Consider the following 23,082-nt stretch of genomic DNA (forward strand, 5'->3'; position numbering starts at 1 on the left):
TGAAGTAGAAAGTAGTGGATATGAGGGTATAAGAAATAGCTAGCCGTGGATACTATGGGCATGAAGATTGATAGAATGGGTATGAAGGTAAAGAGAAAGGAGATTGGAGATGGCCATGTGTATAAGACTTCAAGAACGTGGAAAGCAATAGAGATGAAATGAAAGTGGTTCAGATGGATGGTGGGGTAGGCACGTGAAGGGTACGTGATGTGGAAGGGTAAATGGGTGTGAAGGTTGAAAATAGAGTGAGATAGAAGTGGTCATGCGCATGGGGCTCCATCCATGTGAATGAGAAGTGAATAACGGGTTTGATGGGTGTGCATGAGGGGTATGGGATGTCATTGATGGAATGATATGGGTATGGTATAGGATAGGGAAGTGGTGGAATGAGGGTAGCCACACGCGTGAAGATTAGTGTTAGATGGAATCATCATGAATGGTGTGAAAAATGGGTATGAGAAAGTTGAAGGGTGGCCATGCACACGAAGCTTCTTGTGCATGGGAAAATTGAAATCAAATAAGTGGGGACTGAATGGTGGTGAGGGCAATGGCAGGCGGTGAATATGATGTAATAGAGGCGTTGGAGATAGTGAGCAAATGGGAAACAAACAAGGGTATGGATGGACGGTTTTGGCTGGCCATGCACGCATGAAAGGTGGACCCATCAACGTTGAGCAGAGAGCAGTAACAACCTCAATAGTTACTTATGTACACTGCCCATTTCATCCCATGGCCAGCTAATGCAGTGGAGGTGGGAGTGCCAAGTCCCATTGAATAATAGGGCACTAGATCAACAAGGACAAACAGAAACCAACAAGTGTAACATGCAGGATATCAACAGCGCAACACCTATACCTAATGGCAAGTTTCACTGGGGATTCTTTACCGAAGTCTCTAGCCCTAGCTGACATGAACTGGGTTGACCCAGTCCATCCGCAGGTTTAGTTAGTGAGCCATGAATCTCTTTTGTTTTCTCGACAACCAAACAGATGAAACTGAGGAGAAAAATACCATGCCGAACCCACTTACCCTCATATTCTTATTGCATTCTTAATGACTCCCACAACACCAATTTGACACATGTCTCGAATAACATAACGACCAAATAGGGAATGCTTAGAGAAAAACCTCCACCACCATGGGTTTGACGGGAATCATCTTAACAAACTCTGCATTACCACTCATTAAGGACTTTGGGAACTTTCTTTGTTCATCTTCAAATTCCATTCAGTCTATCCCCCCTGGAAGCAATCTCGTAATGAAACCGTCATCACCCCATGTCTTGCTCTTCCATTGGCATCCCCTGTGAGCATCCTCCGACACAGAACTTACCCATTTTTGCCCTCCCGAAATCTCAATCCATATGTAGCATTTGTGAAAAGTTACCAAGAAACTAAAAAAGATGAGTAAAAACAAATGGTGAAAGAAACACATAAAATGGAAGAAAATAAAAATGAAAAAAAAAAAAAAAAAAAACCCAATGAAGCCACATCTCGAGGTCACTTAATGGGCTCAAAACAGGTGGGATAAACAGGAAGTTTTCAATTTAACTATCAAACATTAAACCCAAAGAAGAATCCAGTCGTTCACAAGAGAAAAGATCAAGAATATGAGAGATAACAAAACAAAGCAAGTATATGCAGATCATCATGTTTAACCAAAACAACCCTGTGGCCCTTGACGTCCACAGCAAAGAATAAACGATACCCAAGGATCAACAGAGAATGAAGTAGAATATTAAGAAACGGAAATATATTAAGTTAGAAGCGGCCTCACCTAGTAATCCACATCTCAAACTTCCTCTGTTTCTCCTTCTTCAACTATCTCTCCAAACTACTCTCTCAAAAATCTTCGATTATCTCCCACAAAAAAAAAATATATCCTCTGTCTCTCCTTTGGCTTGCTTCACTTCCTTCTCTAACTCTTGAGAACACCCCCCAAAATCTCTCACCTTCCTTGCAAAAAAAAAAAAAAAACTGAATACACTTCCCTATTTTCTGTCTTCTCCTGCAAGCCACTACTCGCTTCACTATGCATCACTCAGGGAAAATGCCATCCTCAACCACCACCATGGCCATGGTCACATCCTTCACCACACGTCCCATGCTGCTCGTTTGTCTCCAAAAAGAGGTCCCCCCCCTCCCCCCTCCCCCCCCCCCCCCCCCCCCTCCTCCTCCTTCAAAAAAATGAAAAAAATCAACTCTCCCAAGTGGTCCCAAAACAAAAAGAAAAGCTATTCGTTTTTTAAGGGGTCCACACAAATGTTTTCAAATAACATTCTATTCTCACAACCACCACTATTTATTTAAATTCCATCATCATTATCATTAATGGATACTTTTCTTTGAATATTGTCATTTTCCCACACTTGTTATGAGATAAATATTGGATCGAAATGAGGGAGCATGCTACTGAATCCTAGGTATGATGGAAATACATGTCAATTTAAAATTTTACATTTCAAAGTGTTTCATAACATACTTTAAATTTGGATATTCTCAAATCATTTTCCAAGTTGATGAAGAGTATCTCAAAGACTAAAGTGTTGTTTGTTTTTTTTTTACTTAATTTTAAATAGAACTTTAATGCTTAATAGTGTTAAACATTAGGTTCTTTGTTTTTGTAGTATTTTATTTTTATTAAGTATTAAAAAGTAAGGAAAAAACCAACATGTTACTTTTTCCATTTAGAAAAAGTCAAATATTTTGGCTTTTTCTATTTAGCATAAAGTTTATAATAAGTCATGAAAAAGTAGAAAAACAAACAACCTAAAGTATGAAAACAAATTACTTTTAGCAAAAATCTAAAATAAAAAAAAAAATCTTCTAAGTTGATATTTGATTTTTAAATTCTTTTGCTAAAAGTAACTTGCTTTCATATTTCAGATAATTTGTTTTTTTTTATTAACTTATGCTTATTTTATAATTTTTTTTACTGAATAAAAAAAATTAAAATATTTAGTTTTTTCTAAATGCTAAAAGTGAACCTCTATAATTAAAATGAACCTGTTGGTTTGTTTTTTGTTACTTCTTAATACTTGATAAAAATAAAATATTTAAAAAAAAAATTACTTGACACTATTAAGCACTATTTAGTTTTAAGTTCTATTTAAAATTAAGTAAGAAAAACAAACATTACCTAAGTCTTTTCTACTTGATGACTCTACCTTTGGATCTTGGCTCAAATAGAAGTGTTAACTTCTCTTTCACCTTGAGATGATGGAAGCTAAGGTTTTCTAACCTTAAACCTTGAGAGGATTTATGTAGACCGCTAGTGGGCTTAAGTGACTAGAGTCCATCATATGGACTTAACTCATTTAATCTAGCCCACTGGGTTTCATTTAATTAATCAACCCATTAGATGAGCTTCAAAGAATTAAATTGTCCATGTAGAAACCATAAGCCACTTAATTATAAACACTAATACTTATGTATAAGCATCCTCATGTTTATGCTTAAGCACCCTTACGTACACATACTATTAATAAAAAAATTATCTCAAATCATAAACATCCTAACGCACACATACAATAAATAAAAATTTCCTCTCAAATCATGTGTCATCAAAGAATGTGCTCAAGTAGAGGTCAATGGGGCTCATAAGAAAATATCGACTCTCTTATAATCAAATTCTAGAATTGACCTAATGGTTCAGTATCCCTTGGAAATAAAATTAATTAATCACCAAGCAATTAATTTCTTAAGTCTATGATCTATCATATGCAAGTTCCCCATGAACTAATTTTCATTTGCCAATATGATTACCTTTCTAATTCTTGAGTTTTAGATTCACCTATATCATAATCAACTAACATGTTCTTATCTTTAAAGAACTAATGTTAAATTCTATTGAATGAATTACTATGACCATAGATTTTATTATCATAAATACTTTGAATCATCCAATGACACATATTGTCTTAACCCTTGAGATATTATGGTGTCTCTATTGAGAATATTTATTACTACATGTTTAAACTATTGATCATCCGATTTATAGGGGTATAATCACATTAAGATCTCACATGTAGGTTATAAAGTCACTAATGACCCAAGCTCTAGTAGAATACTCTCTCAAGGTTGAAAACTCATGTAACATGGTAATTGGGAGAAATTATAAAGATCATATAACTATTTAGTTATGACTTTTCATAGGTCCTCTTTAATGTGTAACCATTCTAGTATACTCAAATCAAAAATTTTATTAAAGTTTCGAGAGGGGGAAAAGGGTATCTTATTCATATCTAAAATTTATATATTTAAGTCAATCGTTAAAGCCATCACTTGTAAGAAAAGAAATATTCCTATTATGGAAAAATAAATTATAGATGAAAGACAATTTTCTTACTATATCCAAGTTTCTCCACAAGTTGTATTGATTGATAAAAGGAAAAAAATTAACCATGGAGAAGGGAATTCTTTAAATGAAATTCGAATATTTAGCTTAAAGTAGTCAAATTGAATATTGTCACATTAAGGACCCTAAAATAAATTAGAATTAAATATTTATCTTTATAGATATGAAAATATGGTCATCCATTTACAACTCAAATATTAAAATACAATCCATTTAGTTGATAGCACTCGCCAAATTAGGTTATGGATATCAATTCAAGAGGAACAACATACAATGATCTAATACATCATGGATTATAATTTATGTTTCATATGATTATCATAGATTGCTGAGTGTAATTAATCTTCTTTATTGGAACAAAGGTTAATTATAAAATTTTGGTGATTCTATGAGAGCCAATTATTCTATGGTTCTTATCCCCACATGAATTATCTCCGAATGGTAAAAATCTAATAAAATAATACTCTTTGGATGAAAAGAAATTATTATATGTTATTGATCTATTAATAAATAAATAATTTATTAATTTATTGATAAAATAGAGCATTATGTTTCTAAGTACTTGTACATGCATGACGTAAAAATTCAAAAACAATAGATGTTGTCAAAAGTTAATATCTTTAAAGATAAAAAAAAGTTTTAAATATGAAATATTTTTTAAAAAAAAATTATATTTTGCTTTAGAGCCTCAATAATTTATATTTTAAAAAATGTTATTTTAAATATAAAATAAGATTATTAATTCAACACACTAACCTGATTTGGGACCAGAAGAATTTTTTTTATTTAAATAAGGTTATTAATTTGTTAAATATTTATTTATCAAAGTTTTAATGTATTAAGTTTGAGACAATATTTTGAAAATCAAATTAGACTAACCAGTGACTATGTGGCCTTTCTTAGCCCCAGGATGAAAATTTCTTTTTTTTTTTTCGGAGAAATTTCGTGTTTTGGAGGTGGGCGAAACGAAAAAGGAGGGTGAAATGTCGACGAGAGAAATTTCTGTCAATTTCGACAATTTTCGGCGAAATTTTGGTAAGAGGAGTAATTTCGACGATTTTTTCAAAAAATCGCCATCGGCTAGAATATTTTAGAGGAAAATCGGTTTGTTTCGAATTATTTCACCGATTTTTCGCCAATTTTTTGAAAAAATCGGCGCCTTGCATCTGCTGCTGATCTGACGACTCCCAGCTTCCCCGCGTTGATCTGACGGTCCAGATTTGGTCCGAGCTCCAACTGTCATTTTATGTGCATCTGATGGTCCAAATTGAAGTTGGATGTGATCCAACGACTAGAATTGAACCCCAACAGCTATGTGATGATCCAATGGTTAGATTTCGCCCAGATTTCGATCCAACTACCAATTTTGTTTTCCAACGGTAAAATGAGATTCCAACAACTTTTTTGGCCCAAGTTTTTTCTATAAATAGTTCATTTTTCACCAATTTCATCCACATTCCATATTTGATCTCTCATTGTTCCCAAGGTTACTCATTTTGTTTTTAAGGTATGTTTGTTTTAAATTTTTATTCTTTTGTATTGAAGTGTAATTAATTAGTATATTATTTAAATCTTTATTTATTTTCTTTTCAATTGTCATGAATTAGTACATCAATGTTTTTTTTCTTTTCATTTGTAATTAATTAGTACATTTGAATTAATTAGTACATTTTTCAAATCTTGAATGAATTAGTAGATTTTCATATAATTAATTTAGTTTAGTTAATTTATTAACTTAATTAACAATATTAGTAGCTTCCCAATTTTTTTCAATTTTTTTTTATCTTTTCATTCGTAATTAATTAGTACATTTTTTAAATCTTAAATGAATTAGTAGATTTTCATATAATTAATTTAGTTTAGTTAATTTATTAACTTAATTAACAATATTAGTAGCTTCCCAATTTTTTCAATTTTTTATATATTTTCATTCGTAATTAATTAGCACATTTTTAAAATCTTGAATGAATTAGTAGATTTTTATAGAATTAATTTAGTTTAGTTAATTTATTAACTTAATTAACAATATTAGTAGCTTCCCAATTTTTTCAATTTTTTTTATATTTTCATTCGTAATTAATTAGTACATTTTTTAAATCTTGAATGAATTAGTAGATTTTCATATAATTAATTGTAATTAATTAGTACATTTGCAATAAGTTTGATTGACATGATTACTATATTTGCAATAAGTTTATTTTTATTTACTTGTTTAATTTAAATTTTTATTCAATTGTAATGAAATAGTATATGTTCAATAGAGTTGCAATGGCTAGTGGAAGTGGAAGTGGAGGTGGAGGTAGAGGTGGAGATGGAGGTGGTGGGAATGGCACATTCGGCCGAGATTTAGTTTGGAAGTATTGTTCACCATTAGAGGGAAACCGAAATGGGACAATTTGTAATTTTTGTGGGCTAGTAATGAAGAGTGGAGGCATTAGTCGATTCAAGTATCATTTAGCGCATAGAGACCCGAATAACAATACCAAAAAGTGTCTTTCAGTGCCACTCGAAGTGAAATAAGAGATACAAGAAATGTTACATGAAAAAGTAAAGCAAAAGCAAAGAAAACTGTAGATATTAAAGAGATCAGAGATCAATTACGTGGCACTATAGGGGCTAGGCATACAGATGTCATGGACGAGGATAATGATGATGATGAAGATGAAGATGAAGAAGTGTACATGTATCCAGCAAATATGGACCTGGATGAGCGGGATGCTTATTGAGAAACGGTTCGTGCATCGAAGGCAACAAAATGGGAGCAACAACAACATGAAAATCTTGTAGGAAGCAAGTGTAAAACAAGGGAGTCGTCATGAACTAGTGGTGCACCGATAATGCGGAAAATCTCAAAGTATGTGACATTCAGACCCATCACCGCCTATTGCACCATCACTCTACAAGTCTTCTAAGGTAAAGTAAAAAAATATTAAAGATATGTTAAAGGGTGGTTCAATTAAAGAAATGATGGGACGCTTAATAAGCAAATTCTTCATTTATGATAGCGTCGCACCCAATAAAGCAAACTCTCACCACTTCAAGAATATGATTATTATGCACAACAAGCAGGTAATTTTTAAGTTCTCAAATTTTATATTGTTTCATACCTTCAGTAGGTGTTGTCTTTTGTGTCATGTTTTAAATATTTCTTACATATGATTTGTAGGAATGGGAATCGAACCTCTATCTCCATATGAAATAAAGAATAAGTACTTGGAAATGGAGCACAAAGATATGGAAGATTATGTGAACTAGCAAAGAGAAAAATGGAAGATATATAGTTGCACCATAATGTCAGATGGATGGACAGGGCCCACGAGATTAAGCATAATTAATTTCATGGCTTATTCAAAAGGGAGTACGATGTTCCTCAAGTCAGTCGATGCATCCAACAATATTAAAGACCACAAATACATATACAAGCTATTGAAGAATGTTATCAAAGAAGTCAAGGTAGATACTGTGGTCCAAATTGTCACAGATAACGGGCCAACGTTCGTGAAAGCAGGGAAGCTGTTGATGAAAAAGTTTAACTTATATTGGACCCCATGTGCGGCACACTGCATCGACTTAATGCTTGAAGACATTGGGAAAAGACATAGTACTGCAGAGGTAATATGCAATGTCCGCAAGATAACTAACTTCATTTACAATCATTGTTGGTTACTTGTAGAAATGAGAAAGTACTATGGTGGAGACATTGTTCGACCAGGAGCTACAAGGTTTGCTACAAACTATATTGCCCTTGAAAGTCTTCTTTTAAAAAGGGTTGATTTGAAGAAATTGTTTATGAGTGATGAATGGGCACTACACAAGCTTAGTCGGACAAACATTGGACGAGATATAGAGAAACTAATGTTTGATCATCCGTATTAGGATAGAATGAAACATGTTGTTTCATACTTTGAACCACTATACGTGGTGCTTCGAATCATTGATTCAGAAGTTGTTCCAACAATGCCGTTTGTGTATGAGCTTATGCAAGTGATGAAAGAAAATCTCAATCGTCAACAAGTTGGTGATTGGATCTTCAAAATACTCAAAGATCGTTGGGAGAAAACACTAAAACATCCACTTCATGCAACAGGTACTTAATTTTCATCAATTGTTACTTTGATTTTATTTCATTTTCTCTTACACAATACTAAATCTACATAATTTTATTGTAGCATACTTCTTGAATCCAAGGTTTCAATATAGGCGTGAAGTTGGTAGTGATCCATATTTAATTCAATCAGTCCATGAAGTATTTGCTAAATTAGACCCAAATGTTGAATCGGTTAGTCAATTTGGAAATGAGGTAAATAAGAAACTCTTATTTTACTAAAATCTCTTATTTCATTCATCATTTTATTTGAACATTTACTAACAAATATGATATTAACAATTTAAATTATGAATGCATAGCTTGTGTTTTTTCGAGATGCAAAGAGAGGATTCAGTGATCGAGCGGCGGTTGCATCAAGGTCAACCATGGTTCCCAGTAAGTACTATTTCTTAATAGAGAAAAAAAATTGATTATCATTTTTGTAAATTCATCACGTAAGTATTTATATAATTATGAATTCCCTTGCAGCTGAATGGTGGTTCATGTATGAGAACCAAACACCTACATTGAGAAATTTGGCCATTAAAGTTCTCTCACAAACTGCGTCATCTTCTGTTTGTGAGAGAAATTGGAGCACATTTGCTTTAATCCACACAAAGCAACGCAATCGTTTGGCTTACTCCATACTACAACAATTAGTTTTCTATTACTATAATATGAAGCTAAAGTTATGCGATATGGAGGCAGAAAATGATCGAGTTGTTGAGAAAGATTACCTTGATCTTCTTGACATTTCAGCCGAGATGGGTGAAGAAGAAGAGAATCAGTTATTCCAATGGGTCAAGCCTATACACTTAGATGATGAAGTTGGTAATCCTGATCCACAAATTGCTACTCATGCTCGAGAATTTGGAGTTGATGTTGAACGTGTGTTATCTGAAGAAGTTCACAGTGAAAGTTTTAGAAAAGATACTGAGGATTCATTTCAAGTGGCATTGAATTCCCACCAAGAGTTGACTCCACAAGTATTGGCCAAAGTAGTAGACCTAGTGTTGCTGGTACTTCTGCTTCTAGTTACGATGGTTCAAGAGGTAGAACTGATGATGGAAGTGATCACATAGGAGGAGATATTGGGGAACGCCAACAAAGATATATGCATGACATGTTAGAATTTTTAACCAATATTATTGAGGCTCAATGAGTTGGTACCAATATTGTCTCCAACAGCAAAACGTTGTTCCTTCATCTACCAATTCCATTGAACCACATCGATCCTCATTTTGGTACTAAAGGGTCATTACAATGTAATATGTACAAATTATTGATATTTAATGAAATCAAGTCTTTCATGAAGCTTCATAATGAGTGTACAATTACAAAATTCACATTTCTTATCGACTGACATGAAATAATTACATTTAATATTGCAAATTATATCATACATATATCAAATTCTTCAACAAAACAACTTTAAATAGACAATTTTCTATTATATTTCTAATTACATTTCTATGAGGTTTTTCTTACATTTCCATGAGTTTTGATCAAATTTTGACATACCGAAATTTTTCTCCAAAATATACGCCGATATTTCTCCGATATATCCGTAAAATCAAGTTACCGATATATTCGTGATTACCGATATTTTCATCATTGTCCTAACCATTGTGAAATTAGAGTTGTAGAGAACTGGTGACCAAAGCAATTAGACCGACTAATTGTCTAGAGGCATCCATTCTAATGCATTATCTAATTAACTTGGCAATAATTAATTATTAATTATATCTAAAAATGAAAGAATTTAAGATAAATTTATCGAGATTCATTTGTAATATGATAAATATAAAAATAAATATTAGTAAAACCACCTAATAATTTTTAAAATAGTAGAATGATAGAATCTATGGCTAATTGCATTAAAAAAATTCACTATTTGATAAGTATTATACTTACTAATTAATAAAATTAGAAATATTAATACATTTAAATTGCACATTTATCAATATTTAATCTATTGATTTTTAATAAATAAACGATGAAACATGTTTAAAAGATTTCATTATTTTCATATAAATATTTTTACTTTTTATAATTATTTTTTATATTTTAATAATATATCAAATATAGATTTATGATATCATAAATGAAGCATAGTTGAACTTTTTATTCGACTTGAATCGTCAACCGAAAACTTTTTGGAAGAAATAGGTTGAAAGGAGGACCATTTGAGAAATAGGGTAGGATTTTACTATTTAGGTAAGAGAGGGGATGGAATGAAATGGGATTTAGGGCTTGAAGGTTGGTGTATTGGATTGAGAGTTAGGATAGGTCATGTTAGGTTTTAGGTTTTGTTGGATGGATTGAGATCATTTACTTGGACTCTACATAGGAATTATTTTTAAAAATAGTTTTTTTTTCTTTAAAACAAAATCACAAATAATATAATATTTTCAGATAATATCTTTTAATTATTTTTACTTGTTTTATACTGTTGTTTTAAAAAATAATTATACAAATATGTAGAATTATTAAATATAAAACGTTAAATATAAAATTTATTTTTAAAAGATATTTAAAAATATTAAAAATAGATTAAAAACATTTTAGATTTTCAAACATACCTTTGTTTTACAAAAATCGGAGAACAAGTTTCAAAAACTATTTTTAAAAATTATTTTAAAAAATAATTGCATAACAGGTTTTTCTTGTTTTATATTTTTTCTATTTATAATTTTCTTCTTATTATTTATATTCAATTTTAAAAAACAAAATAAAATCAAACATAACCATAATAAGACAAGAAGAAACTATTGTTGGACTATTTAGAGTAGTAGGTAAGGGGGATATTTTGGCCCTTCTAGACATACTATACCTCAAACATCAAATGGTTTTTTTTTTCCCAAAATATTATAAATTGAAGTGAGCTTTAATTAGAGTAGATGATCCATGCTAAATTTTCATTTTTCTTGAAGGCAAGAGTCAAGAGAAGTCCATGATCGATAAGGTCCAAATCTTAGTCTTGGGTGCATTTAATTAATAGGAGTAACATGTTGGAGACCAAAACATAACAAATATGTAGAGGGGGGAGGAGGGGCGATGGCTGGCACACACACTCAACTACTCAAGAGTCAGAAGGGCAAGAAGAGTCATAGGACAAGGAGTAGCTGGCAGGTCACATGGTCTCACCTGGTCTTTTCTGTCTAATGTGGATGTAACAACAAATCTCTCTTATTTGATTCTTCCATTAATAATCATACCCATCCAATTCAATTCTCAAAAATGTCTCTCCTCCTCATTCCTATAAGATAAGATTCATTACATCTTGACTACAATACCCTCCTCTCTCTCTCTCTCTCTCTCTCTCTCTCTCTCCTTTCAACCCCCATAAAAAAATATTTACAAATTAACATATTACATTTGAAAGTTATTAAATCTTAGATGTAGTTGCTGAAAATTAAGTAAATAAACAATAAAATTAGTATTAATAATTTTTATTATGAAAAATGCCGATAAAAATAAAGGAGACAAAATCTTTTCAGTCACTTAGTCTGGTTGATTCCAATGAAGGATATAGGGGGACAAGATTATATTTATAAACCAATAAACTTTAAGGTTACATCTGATTCCTGAAAAATATTAAGGAAAATAGTGTTCTAATGTTTGGTTTTAATTAAAATTAGTTAAAAATTTATATATTTTGAAATTATTTAATATTTATATGACTAAGGAAAATAAGTGAAATAAAATTTAAAAAATTAAAAAAATAATTTATTAACTTTAAATATATTTTTTATTTTCCTACATTTTTTATTTTCTTTAACTTTTCTTCTCTATTTTATTTTCTTTACATTTTCTCTCAAATTTTTTAGAATCAAACCTAAAAAAAAAAAAAAGAAGAAAAAAAAAAAACTCTACAGACATAAAGAATAAGAAACTAATGGCAATATTGGACAAAAATGGCTTTATTTCCTCCTTTCTCATTTTGGAAAATTAAAATAAAAGATATTCATTAAAATACTATATTCCTAAAAGTGTTTACCATTTACTTTTAACACCTTTGGTTAAAAAGTAATAACCCTAATTAATTTAACATTAATAATAATAATACCAATAATAATAATAATTTATTATATTTACTACCTTGTATCACCATTATTTTTATTTTTATAATATTTTTATATGGGTATTTAAATTGAATTAGTTTTAAAATAATAAATATTTTATTATTAATTGATTAACTCTCAATTAATATTTTTGCAATATATATAATGTAGAATTAATATAAATTAAAAAAAATTAAATAGTATATTTCGTCGTATCTTATCTTGAACCAAATATGGGATAAGGTGTATTATTTCATTTGCAATGTTACCTTTGATTTGATAGATAAGACATACATATCCTAATATATCATTTCCAACATATTCTAAAATATCATTTTTAATGAAATACGAACATCCTTTACAATAAATTTGTATTTCATATAAATCATATCTAAAACCAAAATTAAATAGTAGTATATTTTGTCGCCCATGGTATCTCATCGTGAACCAAATATGAGATAAGGTGTATTATTTCATTTTCTATTTTATATTTTAACTAAATATAATCTTAGGTTACATTTGATTTGATAGATAAGATGCACATGTTCTAATATATCATTTCCAACATATTCTAAAATATCATTTTTAGCGAGATATGCACATCCTACTATTTTATGTCTAATGATGTGTGACCATATAAAAATGAATAATATTGAAAATATATTTTCTTTCTATTTGTTAAAATTTTAAAAAATGTGATGTTTCATATTTCTTATTTTTACATTTAAAAATAGAAAACATTAATTTTAATATATTTATTTGAAAGAAAAAATGTTAAAACAGAAATAGGCAAGTTGTTGTCATATAAAAATGAATAATGTTGAGAATATATCTTTTATTTTTATTTATTAAAATTAAAAAATATGATGTTTCATAGACTATGTATCATCATATAAAATGAATAATGTCGGAAATTTTTAAATGTGGCGCTTTGATATTTCTTATTTTTACTTTTACAAATAAAAAATATCATATAAAAATATAGAAATTTTATTTAAAAAGTAGGTAGATAATTTATAAATTTCCATTTTAGATGGTATTTTGTATCTAATGATGTGTGACCATATAAAAATGAATAATATTGAAAATACATTTTCTTTCTATTTGTTAAAATTTTACAAAATGTGATGTTTCATATTTCTTATTTTTGTTTTTTAAAAATGGAAAATATTAGCGTTAATATATTTATTAAAAAAAGAAAAAAATTAAAGAGGAAATAAACAATGTATCGTCATATAAAAATGAAAATGTCTGATAATATCTTTTCTTTAATTAAAAATGAAAAAAAATGTGATGTTTCATATTTCTTATTTTTACATTTAAAAATAGAAAACATTAATTTTAATATATTTATTAAAAAGAAAAAATGTTAAAATGGAAATAGGCGAGTTGTTGTCATATAAAATTGAATAATGTTGAGAATATATCTTTTATTTTTATTTATTAAAATTAAAAAATATGATGTTTTGTAGATGATGTGTTGTTTTATAGACAATGTAACGTTTGATATTTCTTATTTTTGCTTTTACAAATAAAAAATATCATATAAAAATATAGAAATTTTATTTAAAAAGTAGGTAGATAATTTATAAATTTCCATTTTAGATGGTATTTTGTATTTTTATTTTCTAGAAAATTAGGCAGGAAAAAAGGAAAGTATGAAAATATCAATTTGGTATTAAATACAACCCAAAATTTTCTTATTGGGAGATATTTCTTATTTGGTACACCATTAACTTTTTATTTCTTTTTTTTTTTAGGTGGAAATTTTCGGTATTTAGTAACACCTTTCTTTAATTTTTCCAAAAAAAAAAAGAAAAAAAGAAAGAAAAGAACAAAGGGCAGTGATGTAATTCACAGTAAGGGTATTTTGGTCTCAAAATTGGTAGATTTTTTAAAAACCAAACAGCGGTTGTAACATCCATATCACACACCATCTTCACCGTCCAAACCGTACCATCCGACGGCATCTAACGGCGTCAATAAAAAATGAGAGGGAAGCAACAGTGACCGTCAGATCTCATCCCCTCCTTATATATACCGTTTCCACTGCTCTCACTTCACTCTCAACCGGAACCGTCGGCACTCTCTGTGAATTCCCTTGCCGTCTGTTGGTTTTCGGAGAACTTCTTCTCTCATTTTCCTGGTCTTTCCGTTTGTTTCCAGTAAAAACTAGAGAAAATGAGGGAAATCCTCCACGTGCAGGGCGGACAATGCGGGAACCAGATCGGATCCAAGTTCTGGGAGGTGGTCTGCGACGAGCACGGTATAGATCCGACTGGAAGGTACACTGGAAACTCAGATCTGCAACTGGAGCGGGTGAATGTGTACTACAATGAGGCTTCGTGTGGGAGATTTGTTCCTAGGGCTGTGCTCATGGATCTGGAGCCTGGGACTATGGACAGTGTGAGGACTGGTCCTTATGGCCAGATCTTCAGGCCTGATAATTTCGTTTTTGGGCAATCCGGTGCCGGAAATAACTGGGCGAAGGGGCATTACACTGAGGGTGCGGAGCTGATCGATTCGGTTCTCGATGTTGTGCGGAAGGAGGCTGAGAATTGTGACTGTCTTCAAGGTATTACCGTTTTCTCATAGAAGCTCAGTTGGTGGTGAAAGTAGTTGGATGTTGTCTTTCCATGTGAATTTTTACTGATTTTGATTGCAAGAGTAGGACTTTAGAACTCAATTTCAGGCTGCATAATGGGTGGAGTGTTTTAATTCAATGCTTTATGTTTGTTTGGCTGATGGGATGGATTTGAGGCTTTGGAATTAAGTCTGGAATTTGGATGAATTGAAGACAACTTAATCCGAAGCCAATCCGTTAATTTGAGAAATTCAAATCCTACTCAAATTTGCGTTGGGTCCTAGGCAACTCAACTTGAATTCAGACGTTTAATTGAAAGGCTCCCGTTCGCTGGGTTGGGATTAGTTTGATCCGATGGAATGAGGACATAAGTTCCAAATCTATGGTTGGATTACTTTATGCTTCGCTTGGATCTCAAAAAGTATGAGGGGAGGGAAATGGAAATGATATCCATATTCGTTCTTTTTTTCTCAACCTGTTTTCAGACTTTTTAAGATTCAATTGGAGCTTTAAAGTCCAGTAGATTTGCAAGTTAATTTGAATATATAGTGTTTCAACCCACAAAAGCATTCCATCATTCCTTATCAAGTGCAAGATTTTGGAATTTTATAGATCTGAATTTCCAATTTAAATTCAACCATTTGCAATCAATTTCACAGGATCTTTTCTTAAAATAATGTTACCTTCTTTCTGTTTTCTAGAAAATTTGGTGAATTATTTTGTTTGTATCTAATTCATGCTGAGTGGGTTTTACAAGATGTGAATGTACAGTTCTTTGATTCTTTGTCTTTTCTCTTAGTAACTGTATTTGTAATTTGTTCATTTGTAGGTTTCCAAGTGTGCCACTCACTTGGTGGAGGCACTGGTTCTGGAATGGGAACTTTGCTGATTTCAAAGATCAGGGAAGAATACCCTGATAGAATGATGCTTACTTTCTCTGTGTTCCCATCACCCAAGGTTTCAGATACAGTGGTGGAGCCATATAATGCCACCCTCTCTGTTCATCAGCTTGTTGAAAATGCAGATGAGTGTATGGTTCTTGACAACGAGGCTTTGTATGACATCTGCTTCAGAACCCTCAAGCTAACCACTCCTAGCTGTAAGTTTATCATTCCTTTCTACTTCCGGCTATGATGGTCAATTAAACTAGACATTCAAATCGTTTAGATGAGTAGTTATGCAGACCCAGGTGATTTTGAGATGAAAACTTGTGGATATCATTTTTTATTGTATGTCTATTTATTGCTTGTCTTTATGCATTGTAATATTGGGATTATTTTGTGACTGATCCTTCCAACCAATAAAGTTGTTTTGTGACTTATGACATCGCTTTGATTCTCAAGTATGGTGTTCAATAAATGTTTTTTATCAAGAGGAACAAAAATTGTTAATGATATAATGAAATTTAGATAGCAATATTGATTGACTTCTAAGAGTGGCATGAGACCATCACATGCTCCTATCAGTGCACATTCGGTCAGAGATTTGATACTTGGAGGTAATGTGGTTGAAGCACTCACCCTTCTTTGTGTCTAAGACTGAATGACTGTCTAGGGTTTCAGACTCAAGTGGATTAATCCATTACTCCAATAGCATGACTACTCTCACACTGCAATAAGGTGAACAGAACTTGCAATAATCCACTAAGCTATTGTACTCGTCAATTACGTAACTGTACTCATCAGTTGTATTACTTTAGAGTAGAGCCAGCACAAAGAATATTCTAGACAGACAATTGTTAATTTTTTAATTTTTATTATTTCTGTCATCTTTTAGTGTAACAGGAAGATGCTTCTTCTCATGATGCTTTTAATGCAGAGATATGATGTTAATCAGTCTTTTCTTTTACAACTACTTCTCTGCCATGTTCTATAAAGATATATGCTGACTAACTTTTATGTTACATTTATTATTATTACAGTTGGTGATCTGAACCATTTGATCTCTGCAACCATGAGTGGGGTTACTTGCTGCCTCAGGTTCCCAGGTCAGCTCAATTCTGACCTCCGGAAACTTGCAGTGAACCTCATTCCCTTCCCCCGTCTACACTTCTTCATGGTTGGGTTTGCTCCTCTCACCTCTCGTGGGTCTCAGCAGTATCGTGCACTAACAGTCCCCGAGCTCACCCAGCAGATGTGGGATGCCAAGAACATGATGTGTGCTGCAGACCCACGTCATGGCCGCTACCTCACTGCCTCAGCTATGTTCAGGGGCAAGATGAGCACCAAAGAAGTGGATGAACAAATGATCAATGTCCAGAACAAGAACTCTTCATACTTTGTTGAATGGATACCCAACAATGTTAAATCAAGTGTTTGTGACATTCCACCTAGGGGTCTTTCCATGGCATCAACCTTCATTGGTAACTCTACCTCAATTCAAGAGATGTTCAGGCGGGTGAGCGAGCAGTTCACAGCTATGTTCAGGAGGAAGGCTTTCTTGCATTGGTACACTGGGGAAGGCATGGACGAAATGGAGTTCACCGAAGCTGAGAGCAACATGAATGACCTTGTGTCTGAATATCAGCAGTACCAGGATGCAACAGCTGATGAGGAAATTGACTATGAAGATGAGGAGGAACCTGAACAAGATATGTAAGTCGATCATAATATATTGCTGAGTGCTGCTCTGCCATTCCGTTATGGTAAAATGTGCCTAAATATTTTTCTACTACTTGAGGTTGAGCCATGGGAATTGTTTGATGTCTTTTCTGTGTGACGATTAGCGGGCAAATAGTAGTAGTTGAGTCCCCAAAAATACCCGTTTTAGTTTGATACCAGTTGTTGCGAGATGTGGAAAGTTCAAAATGTATCCTTTTCATTCCTGCTTGAATTTCAGCATATTGCCTTTTTCTACACATTCCGTGATGGTCTGCTTGTTTTGGTTGATCTGGAATTAATTGAATTATTGACACTACCGTGGGTTTGATTTTATGGTTCCATTGACGGGTAGCCTTTTTGGTTTTTTTTTTTTTTTTTTTTCAGAAATGTTGTGTTAATATCCAGCTAGAATAGTTGTGAACACTGAGAACAGAGTAATGATAAATTATTCAGAAAGGGTCGTTTTTGTTTCTTCCGAAAGTAAATAAATTGATTCCAGTTGGATGAATATTGTATCTCGAAAATAAATTTGTGATCACCATGTCAATGATCATTTCATGAAGCACACCGCATCCCAAGTCTATTTTTCATCTGGGATCCACTTGCAATCATAATCATTATTTTGATTTTTGAAATTTTATATATAAATAAACTTTGAATAGTATTATGGACCCCGCATTTCGTGCTCATGCGTTCCCCACTCGAATGGCGAGCTCGATTTTTATTTCGAAAAATTGATTTTTATTTGATTAAGAAAAATGACTTGGAGTCGCCACTTATTTTTGTTTTATTTTAAAAGGGTAAACAAAATAAGAAAGAAAAACCTTAAGTGTGACTCCTTACTTTGGAAAAAGTGGTCTGTGAAAAACCGGATCGGGTTCGAGGGTCAGGTTACTTATCGGGAAGGTACGGTAACGACCGTAGCACCCCTCTAAGTCCCTAAATTCGGGTCTCTATTAATAAAATGAAGTTAACATGGCAATCAATGAGAAAATCAATGAATACTCGAAGCAATCATGCACATATGGGAATCAAAACATGTATAAAGAATGAACAAAATATGAGTGGATACGTACCTGGTCCTCCAATCACGAATGCGCTATCGTGAAACAGGATTAGTGAATCACAAATAGATAAAATTATGCGCATGTCAAGGAACAGAATAAATTAAACAAAATAAATAAATCAATCAATCAGTTATAAAATCACATATGTGGGGCCCCCACCAAAGCCCGATTTATATTGCATGAATTAATCCCATAAATTCCATTATTCGGAATTACGAAAAATTCGTTCATGCTTATTAAAATTAAGAGAACCATGAGATTATTTTAAAACCAGAATGGAATTAAAACTGTTCGAGTGAAGACTGGATTTTTGAAATTTGTTTGAAAATTGGAGTATTAGGAATTAAATTTAAGAATTGGAATTTTGGAAGTTAAGTTCACAAATTGGATTTATTTAAAAATTGGAATTTATTTAAAGATGGAATTTTCAAAAATAAATAATTAAGACGAATAAAATAATAACAATAGCAAAAATAATAATGATTAGATAAAGAAATGTGAAAAATGGAATTTTGAAGGATTATTTAAAATGGAATTCTTTTAAAAATGCATGAATCAACAAATAAATGGATATAATAATAATGAAAGTAACAATGATTAATTAAATAATGTGGAAATTGGAATTCTGAAAAATTGGATTTTTGAAAATTAGATTTTGAGAATTAAAGTTTCGGAAATTAAATGTGAAAATTGGAGTTTTGAAACTTATTTGAAAATAATTTGGAATTTTTGTAAAATTAGTTGAGAATTGAGATTTTGAAAATTAGATTTAAAAACCTAAGTTTTAAAAATTTTATTTGAAAACGTGAAGTGGAAATTAAAAAAGAGATGAGAGCATTTAATAAAAAAAAGAAAATGGGTCCATTGTCTGCAGGCCTCAATATTTTATAATGGGTTGTGTGCTACTTTGTTGACTTTTGTTTTTTTTTTTTATTTGTTTATTTGTTTTTGCTTCAGCCTTTGCCAGAGACCTTCACAGTAGAGAAGCCCATTTTCTGATTTTTTCGAAACAGCGCTGAAATTTCTGGGCATGACTGGTTATGGATGGAGAGAGTCATTTTCAGGCGACATCCGTGGCCAAGGTGGGTGGAATTAACAGAAGTGAAAAGCATGATTTCGGGCATCAAACTCAAATAAAACAGAGACAAAAATAATTCCAACAACACCAAAATGAAGAAAACGAAATGAACTATAGCTCAGTCAATGCAACTCACGGATCAGTTAAATATGCTCTCTGATTCGCACCTGGAAAATCCCGAAAATCCCTTTTGCTGAAAATCCTTTTTCAACCCCCTCTTTCCCAGCTCCTCTCTCTCTCTCTTCCCGTTCCTCTGTTCTGCTCGGGTTTTCCTTCAGCCTGCTTCTCTCTCAATCTCATTCTCTGATTTTCTCTCTTTTCTCTCAGTTGCCCTTCAAATCCTCCAGATCACCCTCCAGGCGCTTCCTCTGAAAAATCCCCTACGCCCCCCTCTTCCTCTCTAAAAATCCAGCTCCAACTGTCCCCCCCCCTAGCCAGCCTTTTCTTTATTTCTTTTCCTCTCTTTTTCTCTCCAGTCGGTTCCTACCTTCTCCAGCAAACCATCACCTGCTTCCCTGTTTCAGCCGTCAGCAGCATGGCTTCCTTCATCAGCAGCATGGCGTCTCTTGCAGCTGGTCCCACGCATGGAGAGGGGTCCCCCCACACTTCTCGAGTGCTGCCAGCTCCTCTAATATATATAAAAAAACTAAATACCCCTTGGCTCTTCAAAGGGGGTCTACAAGTATATAAAAAAAAGTCTTAGAAAAGTATGAATCTCCATTTCCGTGCAAGGAAAGCACAACAATAAAACAAATCCATTCTGAAAAGCCCAAATTATTATCATGCATCTACCTTCAATAAATAAATAAATAAATCTTAACTTCAACGTAAGCAACCAGGTGAACTCTTGATCAAAAGTACAAACAATTGGAATTTTATGCCTTGAAATCTACTCTTTTTAATATTTTTTTTAAATTTTATCTTATATGAATTTCATTGCATATATGTATATATTAGATATGTTGTAAGGGACTTACTAATTTTCTTAACAAGGTGAGCTCAAATCATTTGAGCCCATAAGTCATCCTATAAATACCCATTTAGAGGTTCGGGTTTCATCTTCTTACATTCACTCTCAGATATTTACCATCTAATTGTTAATATTCAAGTGTCATCAAGCAAAAGACTCGGGGGATATAAGATCCTCTACTGTTTTTTGTTCTACTCTTCATCAATAGGAATCAATTTAGGAATATCCAGATCTAAGGTAATCATCAATTTTCTAGATCTAAAATGTTTTTTGATATCAAATGTTTTTGCTATGAATAGATCTAGGAGCTTAGGAAGTTTTTGCATACACCTAATTGATCTAGGGCTAGGAAACAAAGTAATTCATAATTCCTTATAAATAAAGGTATTATGACATCTCATGTATTTGAGAGAGTATATCCTATTAAGTGATCCTAAGCATTTATGATAGTGAAATCTATTACCATAGTAATTCATTTAGTGAAATTTGATTGAAATTTGACTTCTATGGTTTGTGGATAATAGTATGTCTATTGATCATGATATAGGTAAATTTAAGATTTAAAATATTAGAGAGGTATTAGAGATTGATAGCTACTATCTTATTAAGTTACGAATATCAATTCATGAGAAATTTGCATGAATTTGCAGCAATGAATCTAAGTCACATACTTGAGAAATTAATTGATTGATAATTAATTAATTTTATCTTCATTTAATTTTCATGAGATAATGGAGTGTGTTGACTTCCTTTATTAAAATGTTGAGTAAATTTTAGAATTTGATTATAAGAGGGCTACTATTTTTTTTTTTTTTTATGGATTTCAATGATCTCCACTTGAACTTATATTCTTTGGTGGCATATGATTTGAGGGAATTATTTAATTAGTTGTATATTTACATAAAGTTGCTTAAGAATAAACACAAGATTGTATAAGTACTTATAATTAAACAACTTATAGTTTCTACTTAGGCTATTTAATGAATTGAAGTCTTTTTAGTGGGTCAATTAATTAAATAGAATCCAATGAACTGGATTAAATAATTTAAGTCCATGTGATAAGCTTTAGTCACTTAAGCTTACTAGTGGTTTATAGTGATTTACATAAACCCGCTTAGAGTTTAGGGTTAGACAACTTTTCATCTTCCATTCTCTAAATAGAAAAACGTAGTCGATATTGCCTCAAGGTGAAAGAGAAACTCATGCTTCTCTTTGTACCACGATCCAAAGGGAGAGTTATAAGGTGAAAGACATTTAGGGCCCGTTTGACCATGTTTTCTAAAACTTATTTTTAAAAACTATTTTTTATTATTTAACTTAAAAACAATTTTTAAAAACAAGTTTCAAAAAACATAGTCAAACTGACTCATTTTTTTCCTTTTGTTTTTAAAACTAGTGAAAACAACTCATGTTTATTCTTTAAAAATTGTTCTTTATTTCACTTTATTTTTAAAAATTGTTTCCAAAGAACAACAACCAAATAGTGTTATAAATTTTTAAAAATAGTTTTATGTTTTTATACCACATGGCTAAAAAGGCTTAACTCTTCATCAACCTGGAAAAGTATTTAGGAATGTCTAAATCCAAGTTATGTCCTAAAATATCCTAGAAAGTAAAAATTAAAAATTCACATATGTTTTAAAAATTAAAAATTGACATATGTTTTTATTGTGCCCAGGATGTAGTAGTATGCTCTAATGTATTCAAGAATCTTGTGGATTATCTTTTATTAAAGATAACACAACAATATTATATGAAAATGATGTTGCATATATTGGGATTTTTGATAATTATACGGCGAATTTAAAATCAATTTTTTAAAATATAGTACATTGAAAAATATTTCCAAATCTACGACACTTTTTACCACTTTGAAAGGTGTCTCTTGAAAAGACACCTTCCATCATTTTTATATCAATGGTACACATTCAAAAAAATTGAATTTACATTGAAGGTGTCTTTTTAAGAGACACCTTTCACAATTTTTATATCACTAACACATGTTAAAAAAATTTGAATTTACATTAAAAGTGTTTCTTCAAGAGACACCTTTTACAATTCTACAAAATCGAATTTATATTAAAAGTATCTTTTAAAGAAACACTTTTCACGATTTTCATATTAGTTGCATAGTGAAAAAAAATGAATTTATACTAAGATATCTCCTTGAGAGACACTTTCTATAATTTCATAAAATTAAATTTATAATAAAGGTGTCTCTTGACGAGATACTTTCAACGATTCTTGTATCAATCATCCATTGAAATAATTGAATT

General features: G+C 31.6%; 1 protein-coding gene across 1 annotated transcript; it reads left to right on the top strand.

Annotated features, from left to right (window-relative positions):
• Positions 1 to 14,465: 14,465 nt before the first annotated feature.
• On the top strand, positions 14,466 to 18,024 carry LOC100265052 (tubulin beta-4 chain). Its single transcript, XM_002270033.4, has 3 exons — positions 14,466 to 15,082; positions 15,921 to 16,190; positions 17,013 to 18,024. The coding sequence occupies exons 1-3, from the start codon at positions 14,689 to 14,691 to the stop codon at positions 17,687 to 17,689; spliced, it is 1,341 nt and encodes a 446-aa protein (XP_002270069.1). The 5' UTR covers positions 14,466 to 14,688; the 3' UTR covers positions 17,690 to 18,024.
• The last annotated feature ends 5,058 nt before the right edge of the window (positions 18,025 to 23,082 follow it).

This window comes from Vitis vinifera, chromosome 6, assembly GCF_030704535.1.
Source record: "Vitis vinifera cultivar Pinot Noir 40024 chromosome 6, ASM3070453v1".
NCBI lineage: Eukaryota > Viridiplantae > Streptophyta > Magnoliopsida > Vitales > Vitaceae > Vitis > Vitis vinifera.